Here is a 16927-nt window from a genome sequence, read left to right on the forward strand (position 1 = left end):
GTCCATGCTTACTGAAATGCAGTGCTCAGCTACACAATACATGTTCAGTCAGGAATTTCCTGCTTTTAAGATTTGTTGGGAAAATGGTAAATGGTAAATTCTGCCCATTCCAGGTTCTAAATCTTTTCCTGACATTGGGCTGCAATGACAAATTGCATTGTGCCACCTCCTGGTAGAATATGATACTGCAGCAAGATGGAAAATCTCATATAGAGGTCAGTGTAGTTGTAATGGAACTGCTGCAGCCACTTTGCTAGAGAGCTGTAGGAGGTGGGAAACCTTGCTAATCAGCAGATTTTTGCATTTCTTCTCAAAAACAAATTAAAACAGAATCTGCACTGGTGTGGTTTTACAATATTGCATACACTACAGCTAAGAGATGCAAGTAAAATGCATTAATAGTGTTTTTTATGAAAAACTATTCTAACTCCTTTTAAATGTAATAATTGTTGAAATGCACCAGTCATCATTTCACTTTGGGCTGCTTAATAAAGCCTCTTGGAGAAAAATTGTCCATTCTACCCATCATCCTGTTATTTTTTTCCCTGTTACATTTCATACGGAGGAAATTTGTTTACCATGGGCATAACAATCATTCCCGATTCATGCATGCCCAAATGGGATTTATAGGTGCATTCTTTCATGCTTTCTGCCTTTCTTCTATTAACATAGGAAGCAACCTGCATACACATGTTTGTTTGCTTCTGAATTTCTCTGCCCCTTCAAGTTTATGGGATTGCAGATGCAGCTGCAGCAAATCAATTGCAGGTAATGAATTCTGATGTGAAGTTAATTCTGCATTTGCCAAGCAAGAAACATCAACCTTAAAGGAGTTGCAAAGCAAGCTGTGCTTGTATTGCGGTCTCTTTACCCATGTGCTCTAGTAATCCTTTGTCCTATTTTAAATGTTTCTATATATGTATAAATAGAAACTATTTCAACAGTATTTTAGGCTGAAAAAACTACAGTGTGTATGTAATGTTCCACATTCAACCCTATTAAACCATAATTATTTAATTGTAAAAATTTACTGGACTTTTAAGGCACTATTTAATAAACCAATTTCTTTAAACCTCATATCGCTGTTAAAATGATAATTTTTTTGATGTGAAAATACATCAAATGTCCAAAACATTTTGTGAAAAAATTGGATGAGTACATTAAACTGTATAAAAGTAGTCCTGCTTGCATTTTGATGCATCTTGCAGATTTTGCTTATTAAGAAAAAATATAGGACATCAAAAAATATTGGGAGTATCATCCAATTGAAACCAGTTAGGATTACCCAATCCTTCATCTCAGCATGGGTAGGACTTCATAGAGTAGTCAAAGGGAGTCAAAGTCATAGAGTAATGTTGAGCTTCACAGAAGCAACATAAATCTATTGGGGTTAGTGCCTTGCCCTTAATAATAGGTGTTTTTTATTATTCGGTCATATTATTATAATTAATATTATTATTATTATTAATATTATTATTAATAATAAAATTATTAATAATAAACAGGATTTATATAGCGCCAACATATTACGCAGCGCTGTACATTAAATAGGGGTTGCAAATGACAGACGAATACAGACAGTGACACAGGAGGAGAGGACCCTGCCCCGAAGAGCTTACAATCTGTCAATTAGACTTTGTGTCATTATTTCATTCCATTCCTTCCTCCCCTATGTGTCTGTTACCTAAACCCTTATCACTGCGTTGTTGCTGTGGCCTTTTTCATAGTAGTGACTTCTATTACTGCCTCTTTGGCTTCACTTCACCAGATGTCTATGTCAAGGCCTTCCATCTGCACGTACTAATTTCTTCTTTCAGAACTTTCCTTCCTGTAACCTTGGCCTTGATCCGTGCAATAGAAAGCATAGTGTAAAGATGTTCCTGTGTATAAAAACATGCCATTTATCATCTTTTATAGGTTTCAGATGTCTTCCACTACATATAAAACTCACTAATTACTAATAACATTTTACATTACCAGGACATTAAACCTGTCATTGATGGAATGGATGGCATTAAAATCTCCCAGGGTCTGGGCCTGCAGGACTTTGACCTCATCCGAGTGATTGGTAGAGGAAGCTACGCCAAAGTCCTTTTAGTGAGGTTAAAAAAGAACGACCAGGTGTTTGCCATGAAGGTAGTGAAGAAGGAGCTGGTGCATGATGAAGAGGTTTGTACAAACTGACAGCGTGTTGTTCCTCCCTCCCCCAGCTGAACTCTGACAACATCTTTGGCACTGGCCCAGTCTTTTATATGTGGTCAGCAGAAATCTGAATGGTCCAGTTGTGATTTTGCTGTGTTTGACCTACTACAAGTGAGGTAATGTTTACTCTGCTAAGCTGGAAGCGGAGCTAATAAAGTAAAATGATGGTAAAGTAGTTGATGTAATAATCGGCAACTGATCTGTAGAATATACATTACTCTGAACTGGAAATCCTGTTGTGGCCTCTCCTGGACAGATAATGCCTTGTCTTTTAAGGGCTGTTATTAATTAGAGCAATAAATCTCCATTTTCTTTACAGTATCTCTTCACTTCCAGTAGCCAGTGCTTTTATACTCTTGCTGATCATTTATCTTCTTGTCCTTTACAGTCCTAAGAATACTTGTGATGTTTCTCCAGACATATTGCAGACGTAGATGACATTTCTTTTTTCCGATCAGTCATTTTTATGTTGTCTGATTATAGACATGCAGATTGGGCCAGTCTGTACAGATGTTGCTACTTATGATCATAGCTAAGTATGTCTCGTACATAGGTCAGACCGTCCTCCAACTAGCAGATCAGGTGGAGGACATTACCCTCAAATAAAAAAGGACATATACATAATATTGCTGCATTTGTATGGTTGTGTCTTCCAAAGAGCCAGCAGCCCAGGATGCAGAGAAGCTTTTTGTTATAGTTTTTTTTTTTATAAATATTTTTATTCCAAAATGTTGTTCTATACACATGGTACTCAAGAAGTGCATAGAACATTTATTCTTGGTACTTTTTTCACCTAGGGTAATATGTGTTAGGTAAGTAATAAACACAAAATATTTCCCATATATTTACATTTGCAATGGTAATAATATAGATAGATAGATCTCCTAAAAGTTATATTTATAGATCGAGTCTTGAAGGCTTAGCTAGCCTCAGGCTTCTTACAGCTCCAATGGCTCCCAGCTCTGTTCCTTCCTTAGAGTCTCACTCCTTTTTCTACACAAGAAATATTTCTGGCTTTCCACGCTACTCTTATATACTTTTCATTTATATAAAGTAACTGAACAATGTAGGAGGAAAGGATCATTTGTGTAATTGCTGCAGTTGGTAAGCAGTACTGGGGTCTCAGACCACAAAAACTACAAGCAGTATCTGGGAGCCATTGACATGTGGCAGTTCCTTTGCATATCCTTAAAAGAAATCTTTCACAAAAGGAACATGTAGGCTTCCATTGCCTAGTCCCCAGCAGCCATGCTGACATCTTACTTTCCGAATCTGATTTCTAGGTTAGTGACTCCAAATACTAGAGCTTAACAGCCATGCAACTAATACTCTTGGATGTCATTCATCTGCAGTCATCCCCAATTTGTTGGTGTATGGGGATCATCCCCAATTTCTCTTAAGAATGGTTTAGGTTATTAGCTGGGATGCAGGGTAGTTTGTGTGGATCTATTCATGTACAAATAAAGCGATATGAATGATCCAGACAACAAGGCAGACAAAGAGTCGGCTGTCAGTCTGATAGGAAGAAAAAGTCTAAATATTGCTGGTGTGTGACAAATGGCCTCTCTGTGCTCTGTAAATTATTCATTGATGCCCACTCCGTGGCTATGTGGTCACATTATTCTAATTGCCTCTCTCTTTTTAGGATATTGACTGGGTACAGACAGAGAAGCACGTGTTTGAACAGGCTTCTAATAATCCATTTCTAGTTGGTTTACACTCCTGCTTTCAGACGCCAAGCCGGTAAGAGCATCTATTATTCATCTGCTGGGAAAGTGCCGTATTATCTGCTCATCACATGAGACTTCTCAACACTCCAGAAATCATCTTTGTGTGATTTGAATCCACCCCCCCAAAAAAAGGAATCAAGCAGTGTTAATGCAGCTTTAAAGCTTACACTGATCTTGTATGGAATGGAAATACCAAGCACAGCTAAAACTGATATTTTAGTTTTGTTAGGTTGTTGAAAAAGGAAACCAGTCAGGAACCAAATCTGTTTCTGTCCTCTCAAACAGATTGCTTTGGGTGTAGTTCTATTTTACTGTAGAAGAATTCCGTATATTTACCTGCCCAATTATTTTATTTTGTTACAACTTCCATTTCTATTTTTTCTGATCAGCATATACTAAGCCTTACTCAACCTATTTATCACACAGGAACCCCTAACATATTTCTAAGGTATTAGCACGGGCAGCACAGTGGTCCAGAGGTAGCCCTCTTGCCTATGCAGCGCTAGGTCCCAGGTTCGAATCTCAGAGTTTGCAGGTTCTCCCCATGTTTGCGTGCGTTTCCTCCTACATCCCAAAAACATGCAGTTAGGTTAATTGGCTTCCCTCTAAAATTGGCCTGAGTCTGTATAAATGACATATGACCACGGTAGGGACATTAGATTGTGAGCCCCTTTGAGGGACAGTTAGTGACACAACTATGAACTTTGTACAGTGCTGCATAATATGATGGCGTATATAAATACTGTATAAGAATAATGATTCGGAAATACCTACTAAAAATATTACCAACAGTTCATGGATTCTTGAAATTAACTTTTATTGTGAAAAGTTTTAAACTTTAGAATCAGGAAAATATCTTACCTCGCATATTTGATCATTTGAGCAGATTAACTTTAAATCCATTCTGCTCTTTTTACATCATCACTTAATATTTATTTAATTACAGTGCTCATCCCAGAAACTGTTTTAAGATGGATGGGAAGAAATTTTAGGTGGATGATGATGGCCCCTGTATTGTGACCCAACTCATCAGTAACCACCCAAAAACAGCCAGGGGATTGCTGAAAAGTTTCAGGTGGTGTGCCCAGCTAAAAGAGACTGGGGAGAACACTGAATTAATATTGATAATAGAAAAAGAGTAAAAATTGTCCCCCCCCCTTCTATTGATAGCCAGTGTAAACAAGCCCCCTTCCATTGGCGGTCATTATAGACGTGCATCCTTCTATTGACAGTAAATATAGACGTGCATCCTTCCATTGGCGGTCATTATAGACATGAAGAAACTCGAAATGAACCCTAGCATAACCAGAAAACGTCCTTGCAATAACTGAAGCAGGAACACAACTCTGCCTGTATTTCATTTATATCATCGGCATAGTCAGTGTACATTAAAAAAACAAGCTCCATAAAAACACATTATAGTCTCACTGGTTCAGATTGCTCCTCATGAGTTTTTCATGCTGAAAAGAATAATTGGCACCCATAGCAACCTTGTTTTGTCGTCTTTTCTGCATCACAAAAAACAGTTGGAAGCCGAATACGGGCAGCTAGAGATTTTCTTGTTAGCACGCTTTGCACACAAAGTCCCTGTGTCTATGGAGCAAGAATGATGCCGCAGCAAATCTCTGGTGAATGACACGGTCAAATAGGCTGAGTACAGGTTTATGAGCCACATGTAGCAAAATGGCAAGTTATAAAGTTCTTTGCAGAGCACCTGAGGGGAACAAGACCTGAGAGGCAGCAAATGATGATGTATTGTTCATGGATCTCCATGGGATCAAAATGTAGTTCTGTCCATTCTGAATCTCAGCAGGCTTACACACTGCTGTCTAGACTAGTTTTGCTGCAGAAACCAGCCAGGGAATTACTTCTTGGTTGTTGTGAGGCAGCAGAGACAACTTGTCATTTTTACTTGTAGGCTATATGTATTATCTTAAAATATACATTTTCTCTGTTTTCATCAACATTACCCACCTAAAAGGACAGAGACCTCTCCTCCTCCTGTGTCATTGTTTGTATCGGTCTGTTATTTACAACCCCTACTTAATGTACAGCGCTGCATATTATGTTGCGCTTTATAAATACAGTTTAATATTAATAATTACAGATCTGCTGATTATCATTACATTATTGAAACCAGTCTTTCACTTGTTGGTTGTAATGTTTTGTAAGCTTTGGGAAGCTTAATGATTTTTTATTTTATATCTTGATGTCTTTAGGCTTTTTAGGTTAAGGAATAGATAGAGCAAAGCTGTACATCAATTTTGTTTTTGGATATCCAGACAAAACATTTTTTGTGAATCTCCAAGCAGAAATTTTGTTGATCAAATAGGAAAGGGTTATTCCCTCTGTCAAGGTTTAATGCTATCTTTGTGATATTGAGCAGCTTCACCCCACTATTTGTACTGGGGAACATTGTACCTGAGAAAGAAAGTGGGAAACCAAAATTTGTGTGGCCAGAATGTAATGTATGGGGAAAATCCCCTCCAAATGACACCTGTTCTGGGAACATCTGTCTAAGAGGGGAATTACCCTCTAACTTTCCATTGCTTCTCTGTGACACAAAGTCAATGGAAATTTCCACAGTGGTACACAGGTAGTTCCCCAGGGTTTTTTCTGTCTCCCTGACAATGTTTTACGTGATGGGAAGTAAAGTCAAATCTAAAACTACAAAATATATGGCAATAACAAACTGTTAGGTAGAGTAAGGGAACCCTTTAATCCCCATAGAGTTTTTACTTCTGTTCGTATGACTCTTGCAGACTTTCCTTTATTTCCTGTATTGGTAAACTGTTGTAACCTAGACAGCAAGTGAGGGAAAAGCTCTTTAGGTGCACTCCAGATAGCAGTAAACAGGTCATCTAAACCTTCCCTTCTCTATCCAAACCAAGGGAAATTATTTGGCATAACATACTTTGTTGTATTACCCCCTCTCTCTCTCCTCATCAAATTTGGAAATACAAGTACACACATATGCTTAAGCCACAGTAACATTAGCCAGTCTGGGACCAACACCGTGTTTATGTCCATTCCAAGCCACCTTAAAGCGCATGCATATATGAACATCGAATAATAGTTTGTTTTGCTTTTGTGTTTGTTGTATGGTGCCTAAAATCTTAACAATTTTCTCTTTTTTTGTGTTTAGGTTATTTTTGGTTATAGAATACGTCAATGGAGGTGACCTAATGTTTCATATGCAAAGGCAAAGAAAACTTCCTGAAGAACACGCTAGGTATGGCTCCCCTTTGTGGTGTGTAGTGATGCAGTGAGAGCTCACAGTCATTATTGCCACTGTAATGATTTTAGGCTGGGTTTAACATCAGCTTTTTTTTAATGGACAATCAAACATATTGGATTTGTGAGATGAGAAAAGGTCATACATTTTTTGTATAGAGCAGTTTTTCTCAACCTCCAAATATTAAGGGTTCCTTTAAGTTGAACTAAATAAAAAAAAAGTCACACTTACCTAATCTCTCAGATCCCTCAATTGCACTCGACCTTTCCTCAATCGGGTCCCACGCCGTTCTGCAATTCTTCTTTGTCCTGGTGCAGGGAAAGCGCTGGGCGCCACCATCTTCGGTCTTCCTCCTCGCCCTTGCTACCTCACCAGATCTCGCACTGTGCAGGTGTGTGATCAGATGAGGTAGCCCGCTGTAAAGGAGAAAAAAGGGGGCTGATCTGACTGCATATGCTTGAGATCGGCATCTCCTTCCCCTTAGTGAGGGAAAATTACCCTTCTGCGCATGCCTAAGATTGGATTGGACCAGCCAAGAGCCTCCCAAGATGCATGACGTAGGTATCCCAGGAGGCTCCATTCAGTATTGAATGCCACAGCAATCCAGACAGAAAGGAGAAGAGGTGCTTTTTTTTTTTTTTTTTTTTTTTTTATAAAAGGGCTGTCTACCCTTTTATGTAAAGGTAAAAACATTGAGTTTAGGTCTGCTTTAAGCAATAAGCAATTTGTGCCTCTCAGGTCAGTTTACCTGACACCAATGATCTTTTTGGCCATCTGTAAGGGTGGCATTCTTCCCACTGGCCAGCAATGAAAAAAGTATTCTTCCTACTGGCCACACTTGTATGGTTTTGAATATAGTAATTATAGCAGTTGTTTCTTGAAGACCTGAAAAGGTAAGGAAAAGCTGGTCTAGATCAGTGATCGCCAACCTTTTAAGACCTACAGACCACTAAATGCCTGAAATCTGGTCCGTCTATGCTCGGGGAGCCATGTGGCATTAGAAGGGGAAGAAACTTCCCCCATAGTTACGTCACAATGCCAGGACCTGCCCACTCTCTGATTGCAGGTCTGAACCAGAGACACAACCCACCCACTGCCCTGAGCCTGCGATGGGAGAGTGCACAGGTTGTATCCATATACGGGCTCTGGCCGGTGCACCCTGGCAAAAGCTGCAGACCACCATTGGTTCCGCGAACCACCGATGGCGACCGCTGGTCTAGATTGTATTAAAATAGCCACTGTGTAATCAAGGCACATTTATTACCTATTTACAATTAACGTTCCTGGGTACACATATAAATGCATGACATTGCACGATATATTTAGAACTGTTGTGGGGTGGGGGACATAGAAAAAGTCCGAAACATAAATAACTTCCTGTCCAGTGATCCCATTGAAGAAAACAATGTCTGTTTTGCCTACTTTTGGCCAATATTATGCTTTTTACTAAACAAGAAGCTGTACAGCTGAGTTCCGTAAATGTTTTTTTTTTTCAACATCTGTAAAATTTGGGGACTTCCATGGAGTGTTATTTGTAGCTTCATCACAGTTCCGTGGAGTATTTACTTCTTTATGGCAGAACTCCAGGTAATATGTTTTGTGTGGGTAAAGGTTAGCACTTCTAATGGCATTTTACTGCTCACATAATATAGATTCTCCTGGTCGAGTCACAGGTAGATCCCTCCAATAGAAAGTCACAAAGAGAAAAAAATACATAAGAAGGGTCAGAAGCTCTTTTTAGAGGGAGAGATTTCCCCCCACTCCCTGTCCTTATCAAACCTAGTGTATCAACACATGAAGAGGTGTCATCCAGTTGGTAAGGGGTAGGAAATCATCCCAGTGGGGACACAAAAGCAACAAAAAACCCAACTAGAAGTATTATGTCACTCCATCAAACATCAGGTAGTTGTCAACCATGAACTATTCAGAAAATTCTCACCCACATTGAAGTTATTGAGATTGAGCACAATGCCACCGTTCACATAAAATGTTCACAACAATAAATACAACAATCTGATAAATACACCATTGAAAGCATGCTTTATATATCTGTTCAATTAGTGTAAATAATCTTTGTAAGTTTTGCCAGAAATCCAGTCCTGTTGTGCTGGACATTCTACAGTCATCTTCTCAAACTGTGTGCTGTGTAGAAAGGTTTTACATTACAGTCCTAACACACGTTCTGTCATAAGGTAACTCTTTCTCCATTTCTCCATCTCCAAGTTTTACCCTAGGACATAAGGTAGGTTGCTGGCAGGGTCCCAAATTATCTGAGTATTGGTAGGCTGCAATATATTATTTTCTTTTATTTCGTTATACAGGTATATACAGGTATACGTACGTAAGACTCCTGGATACGAACGGGCTTCCCTGCTCCTTCGTGTGCAGGATAGAGGCTTGATGGGGGGTGGTTGGCATGACTTGCAGAAGAAAACTTTTGCTGTTCTGCAAGCTTTTGTAACTCTTTATTGACCAAGACAAACTGCAGTTTTTTCTTTTTGCATATCAAAGCACAGCTTGCTCCCAGGCTAGGCTCCATAATATAAATAAATATATTAAATATATATATATATATATATATATATATATATATATATATATATATAGAATAACTCACAGTGAGGATTTTATACAGTAACGGACACCACACTGCCTAATACTATAATACTACACTATTTAGAGACAAACATCTGTCCGAATTGCATTTATTAAAATAATGTACCTTTTCCGACTTACATACAAATTTAACTTAAGCAACTTAGGCAGACCTACGGTCCCTATCTTGTATGTAACACTGGGACTACCTGTATACATTTTAAATGTGCCTGTTATAGACTTTCGTAATTATTACTCTGCAGCTGCAATGAAAATGTATTGCTATATTCTGTCACATTTCTTAGTAGGTTTAAGAACTGATCATCCTATATATCGGCAGCTGTTGACCTATATGTATGGCTGAGCCTCATTCCTCTGCAGAGGTCCTCTGCTTGGATTGCCATACTTTGTACTAGTGATAATAAGTGTAACATTTAAAAAAAAAGCAGCATGCCATCACTTACCTTTGTTTTATACCCATAGGTTTTATGCTGCTGAAATCTGTATTGCTCTAAATTTCTTGCATGAACGGGGAATCATCTACAGAGACCTGAAGCTGGATAATGTGCTGCTTGATGCGGAGGGTCACATCAAACTGACAGATTATGGCATGTGTAAAGTAAGAGCCGCAGATTTTATTGCTTCATCTTTCATTTTATTAACTATATTACTATATTTTCAGTTTGATTCTCACTAGGATTCATGGTTAATAAGATCTGAAAAAGTGTATTTTGTCCCTCATATCAACCAATCCATTTTCCCTCATATCAACCAGTCCATTTTATGCTACTGGAGTAGGAAATTGGAATACCTGTTGACTAGGGCTACAAGAACGAATACTTCTTTAAATGAAATGTTCCCAAATCTTTACTGAAGTCAATGTAATACAATAACCATTTTCATATGATAAAAAAAAAGGAGAATGAATGCAAGAGGGTTGCTTCAGTTAAAACTACATTAAAAACAACAGGTAAATAGATATAGTTTGTCTTCTGCAAATCTAAACTTTCTGCTGATATGCTTGGCTCCCTTTTGACCAATTAAGCTGTGTATTGCATTAAAGATCCAATAATGAGGCTTGGTGGATTTAATAATGGTGGATTTAAAGAATAGTATTATTTTTATTTTTATTAAACATAATTTTTATAGCTCCATCATACTACGCAGCGCTGTACAATAAAGAGGGGTTGCAGATGAAAGACTGATACAGACAGTGACACAGGAGGAGGAGAGGACCCTGCACAGAAGAATTTATAATCTAGGAGGTTAGGGAAGTAACACACAATAGGAGGGGAGATATGTAGTGGTGGTGGGAAGTAGTGAGGGTTTAAGAGAAAGAAGAAGATGGGCTTTGAGTGTTATTTTAAATTATTAGAAAGTAGGAGCAAGCTGAATAAGACGAGGAAGAGAATTCCAGAGAAATGGGGCAGCTCTAGAAATGTCTTGGGGCCGTGCATGTGATGAGGTTATGAGTGAGGACTAAAAAGAGATGCAGCAGAAGAGCAGTGGTGGGAAGGTTGGATGAGTCTGGCTGCAGCATTCATAACAGATTGTAGAGAAGACAGTCTGGCCAGTGGAATACCAGAGAATAGTCCATATGAGTGAATCTCCTAAATAGGTTTTCTTGCAGTTTTTTTTTTTTTTACTGCTGGTAATCTTTGATTTTGCACAGTTCCATCATAGGCTTTATGTAAGCTACCCTATCCCTTGACTGGTTTGTGGGCAGAAATCAGAGACACATGTTAACAAATGTAATGTAAAAACCAGTAGTATCCAATCTATAACCTGACATATAAATGACAACAAAACGACATATATTTACACCTTCTATGTTACAGGAGGGTCTGGGGCCGGGGGACACAACAAGCACTTTCTGTGGAACGCCAAATTACATAGCTCCTGAAATTCTCCGTGGAGAAGAGTATGGTGAGTAAGAACATAATGTGTGGATCATTATACTGTATGTAAGTCTTACCATGCTAACAAGATTGAGCATTATTCATAATGCAGAACTAAACCTGTTATAAACACATGTCCACATTACATCGCAGGGTGCCACCAACTTCTCTTTGTTTTCTTTTGCTAGCCCAATCTCCGGCCATCTTGCCATCATTTCCTTTAGTCCCGGCAGATGCAGGGGAAGTGGGGATTGCCAGCTTTGCTGGCAACCAAAGCCGAGCTGCGCATACGCAGCTTAGCTTCTACAAGAGTTCATGATCAGGCACGTTAGAGGGATTACTGCAGATGGGACAAAATCCTTTGGTTCACCATTTTGCCGTTCTTATGTTATGGACAACACCACCCATATAAGTAATCTGTCCAATTCTGAGTAAAGTGGGGCCTGGTCTGATCTTTTATCAAGTACTTAATGTTGTCTAAGACAAAAAAGAAAGCCCCAGTTCTATACAAACAAAGCTGACACAATTATGATTGGCTTGTCGGCTAAGCTGCTATTCCTACTGGCCTGACTTCTTTATTTCTAAAATTCACAAATGTGGAGAGATATACAAATATCACATGTATGCTACTGAATTCTCAACGGGGACATAGAGAGAAAATACAGCCCTGTAATGCAAATAACAGAGTTACCACAGCTGTGATAGGGGGTCTACTAGCCAGGGGGTGATAAAGCAGTGGACTTGATCAGGAATTCTGTGTCTGCTGCAGAAATACAGTTAGGTCCATAAATATTTGGACAGACACAACTTTTTTCTAACTTTGGTTCTGTACATTACCACAATTAATTTTAAATGAAACAACTCAGATGCAGTTGAACTGCAGACTTTCAGCTTTAATTCATTGGATTGAACATAAAGATTGCATAAAAAAAATGTGAGGAACTAAAGCCTTTTTTTACACAATCACTTCATTTCAGGAGTTTAAAAGTAATTGGACAAATTAAAAAGCTGAAAATAAAATGTTCATTTCTAATACTTGGTTGAAAACCCTTTGCTGGCAATGACAGCCTGTAGTCTTGATCTCATGGACATCAATAGATTCTGGGTTTCCTCCTTTTTAATGCTCTGCCAGGCCTTTACTGCAGCGGCTTTGTTTGTGGGCCTTTCTGTCTGAAGTTTAGTCTTCAACAAGTGAAATGGATGCTCAATTGGGTTCAGATCAGGTGATTGACTTGACCATTCAAGAATATTCCACTTCTTTGCTTTAATAAACTCCTGGGTTGCTTTAGCTGTATGTTTTGGGTCATTGTCCATCTGTTGTATGAAACACCTCCCAATCAATGTGACTGCATTTAGCTGGATTTGAGCAGACAGTATGTCTCTGAACACCTCAGAATTCATTCGGCTGCTTCTGTCCTGTGTCACATCATGGATAAACACTAGTGTCCGAGTGCCATGGCAGCCATGCACGCCCAAGCCATCACACTGCCTCCACCATGTTTTACAGATGATGTGCTATGCTTTGGATCATGAGCTGTTCCACACCTTCTCCATACTTTTTTCTTGCCTTCATTCTGGTAAAGGTTGATCTTGGTTTTATCTGTCCAAAGAATATTTTTCCAGAACTGTGCTGGCTTTTTTAGTTTTTTTTTTTTTTTTTTTTTTTTTTTTTTTTTTTTTTTTAAAGTCCAATCTAGCCTTTCTGTTCTTGAGGCTTATGAGTGGCTTTGACCTTGCAGTGCACCCTCTGTATTTACTTTCATGCAGTCTTCTCTTTATGGTAGACTTGGATATCGATACGCCTACTTCCTGGAGAGTGTTATTCACTTGGTTGGCTGTTGTGAAGGGGTTTCTCTTCACCATGGAAATGATTCTGCCATCATCCACCACTGTTGTCTTCCGTGGATGTCTGGGTCTTTTGGCGTTGCTGAGTTCACCAGCGCTTTGTTTCTTTCTCATGATGTACCAAACTGTAGATTTTGCCACTCATAAACTGTAGCAATTTCTCGGATGGGTTTTTTCTGTTTTTGCAGCTAAAGGATGGCTTGTTTCACCTGCATGGAGAGCTCCTTTGACCGCTTGTTGTCTGTTCACAGCAAAATCTTCCACATACATTCTGTTCACAGCAAAATCTTCCACATACATTCTGTTCACATACAAAATCTTCCACAATTGTGGTAATGTACAGAACCAAAATTAGAAAAAAAATTTCTCTTTCCAAATATTTATGGAACTAGCGGTATATTTCTCAAAACTTTGAGTTGTCACTGTAGCAGGAAAAAAGGGGAAAACTCTGGGATGGGAATACTTCCTTACTTCGCCATTCTCTTACTTTGGAGAACTTTCCCCTCAAATGATGATGTCTTGGAGGCATTAAGGGAACCTTACTTTAAAACTTAATAAACATTTAAGGAGTTATAATTACAAAATTCTTTTTGTAAACAGAAGAAAGTTTTACCTGAAAGCAGAATTAACCCCCACGTTACTTACCTGTCTCTGTTCCCCCTTGGCATCTTTGGCTATTCTGATTGGCTGGGCTGGGATAACAAAATTCCTGCACAGGTGCTTGGTAGTTCATTCATTGGTGGCATTAGCAGAGGAAGCTGAGAATGCAGGGTATCCTGCCATGCAAAGCTGACACTTTTCATACACAGCTTAGATTTATTTCCCCCCCAAAATACCCTGAAGGATCAGGCAGTTGGGAAAGCTTATTGTAGAAGGGACATCATGTGTATTTTTCTACAATAATGGCCTGCCTAATCATGCAATGTTACAAGTGGTAATTTTAGTATTGGTTCTATGAATTTCCAAAAGAAAAACATATAGGCTGCTATTACTGACCTGTACATCTAGTAATAGTCGTGTGGCTTTTGGTCTGATTAAGTTGGCTTCAGCACTTACCTGTAATAAATATACAGTTAAGAGATTTGGACTTCACATGCTGCATGCTCATTCTGGGTCAGCATTTTGGAAATGATTGAAAACAGAGGATTAGCAATACAGCTGCTATTTGTTTTTGTTTTTTTTACTAGGCCGGCAGTGGCAGGCTAAGTACATTCGTCTGAACAGGTTTTTATTTCATTAATATTGCTGAGCTTTGGAGACTTGACTAGAATATGCTATATTATTAACCTGTGATTTTATTATGTGGCTCAATATAAAAATGTTCCACATCTTCTTGTGATTTGGATTATAAAAAAGCACTAAAATATTTATCAGTAAAAGAACTGAGTCTGTTTACCCTGTCATCCTCCTTGTGTATTATATTTAGTACTGAATTTTTACATACAGACCTTTTCTATATTCGCTCATCTAATATAGTCCTGATTCTGCATTACAGGCTTCAGTGTGGACTGGTGGGCTCTCGGGGTCCTCATGTTTGAGATGATGGCTGGCAGATCACCGTTCGATATCATTACAGACAATCCCGACATGAACACTGAAGATTATCTATTTCAAGGTTGGTATAGATCACCTGACATCTTATATGCTGATATATGATAGATGTTATGCACAACTGGCTTATGAGTGAACCTGCTTACTATTCAAAATTATGTTCCTGTTTTTCAAAGATCTCAAGTTTAGCATTTGTCCCAAGGTACACCCATCTGTAACACATACCTAAATGTAGGGCGCGGAAGGTGTCTACATGCACTTTCAGCAGTGCTGTAAGAGTAGTCAAAGTAGAACACCTGTTGGTTGCATTAGGTTGTCGAGGCAAAAAAAAAGGAGGGGGAACTAGTTTATACTCACCTGTCCCTGTTATATTCTTCCTTCTCTTCTTCATTCTGATCTTCAGCGTTCTTGATTGGGGGGACCAGGATCATGTAACTTCTGCGTAGGCAAATAGATGATTATTAAATCCTTGCAGCCGCAGGAAAATCCAGGATGTGCTAGGCTTCCTTAGTGACCAAAGCTGATGCTACGCATGCACATCTTAGCCTATTCACATATTTCCAGCACAATCAGGCAGGTAAAATGTATTATCGCGGAATTTGCCTGAATTGGTATTCTGCATGAACAGCTCAGTGATTTGACAGTGGAAGGGGAGTGATCAGTAAGAAACCTTGTCTTGCCTGTCCTATTCTGCAATAAAGCCCTGCCAGATCAATTTAAAGTGGTACTTCAGTTCTAGTATATTGTGGCAGCAATACAGGGTCAGTACTGTATCATTGGTAATGTGATTTGAGGCTCTCCATTGAAATGGCTCCTTTAATTGAAACAGTGGAGAAAACAAAATAAAGACATAATGGCTCTGGAGATGTAATAATTACAGGATTACTTGATAAAAATAAAGCTGCCACATCCAAAGCTTGGTTAACTGCAATAGATTACACTTTTCTTGTTGGATTCAGATATGCTTTAATATCAATTACTGTGTTATGACCTGGGTTTACACTGCAAGATGGCACAGGGAGGTTGCAGGAGGCCACATCAAAACATTACTATTTTTTTCTGAGACTGACAGAAACCTGAAAAATCGTTAAGATGTTTACAAATGTTAGAACAGTTTTAAGGTGGAGAAAGAGATATCATAAATGTCCAAGATAAGTTAGATCTGTACTCAGGATGGGGCACTTGATAGACAGACAGAGGATAGATAGATAGACAGAGGACGGACAGACGGAGAGAGGACGGGCGGACAGAAGATAGACAGATAGACAAAATGATAAAATGAAATGGAACAGGAGATAGATGGATAGATAGAAATCCTAGTTCGGCTTACTTAATATGTTGTAGTAGTTGGATCTGTCAGCATTGATGGCTGTAACTAAGAAATGCTTACATGATAGCCACAAATCAGAGAAGCCACACAACTGCTTTTTACCCAAGTGTAAATGTAGCCTCTTCTGTATTTTGTGTTCAGAATTAGAACTTACTGAACTTTTCTATTTCCATGTATCCAGTTATTCTAGAGAAGCCTATTCGGATCCCAAGGTTCCTGTCAGTGAAAGCATCCCATGTATTAAAAGGGTTTTTAAACAAGGTGAGTTGATTTTTGGTTTTATATAGTGCCTGTCCCTGTGTAAATGTTTCTATATCTATATTTTTTTTCCTGAGGCAGGGCTGTCAGATCTAACAACAAATAGGCACTTTTATGGTCTCCATTGTTTTTCCTGATCACCACTTTCAATACAGTGGAGATGAAATGCTTTGTTAAGGAAACTGGTACTTTATGTTCATTTTTCCAATGGTAATAAGTGGCAAAATTGGCACCTCTTATCTATATTGTACCCTATGGCATTCAACAATATCAAAGTGGGGGA

At 38.7% G+C, this 16927-nt stretch overlaps 1 protein-coding gene across 6 annotated transcripts in view; it reads left to right on the forward strand.

Annotated features, from left to right (window-relative positions):
• PRKCZ (protein kinase C zeta) overlaps positions 1-16927 on the forward strand; it is a 157891-nt gene that overhangs the window by 118347 nt on the left and 22617 nt on the right. For all 6 annotated transcript variants that reach the window (XM_072427153.1, XM_072427156.1, XM_072427155.1 and 3 more), the window contains 7 exons: positions 1981-2169; positions 3848-3945; positions 7078-7164; positions 10246-10381; positions 11601-11688; positions 15001-15120; positions 16568-16647. In XM_072427153.1, coding sequence (XP_072283254.1) covers positions 1981-2169; positions 3848-3945; positions 7078-7164; positions 10246-10381; positions 11601-11688; positions 15001-15120; positions 16568-16647 — 798 coding nt within the window. The remainder of the gene's footprint in view (positions 1-1980; positions 2170-3847; positions 3946-7077; positions 7165-10245; positions 10382-11600; positions 11689-15000; positions 15121-16567; positions 16648-16927) is intronic.

The sequence above is a fragment of the Pyxicephalus adspersus genome, chromosome 11, assembly GCF_032062135.1.
Source record: "Pyxicephalus adspersus chromosome 11, UCB_Pads_2.0, whole genome shotgun sequence".
NCBI lineage: Eukaryota > Metazoa > Chordata > Amphibia > Anura > Pyxicephalidae > Pyxicephalus > Pyxicephalus adspersus.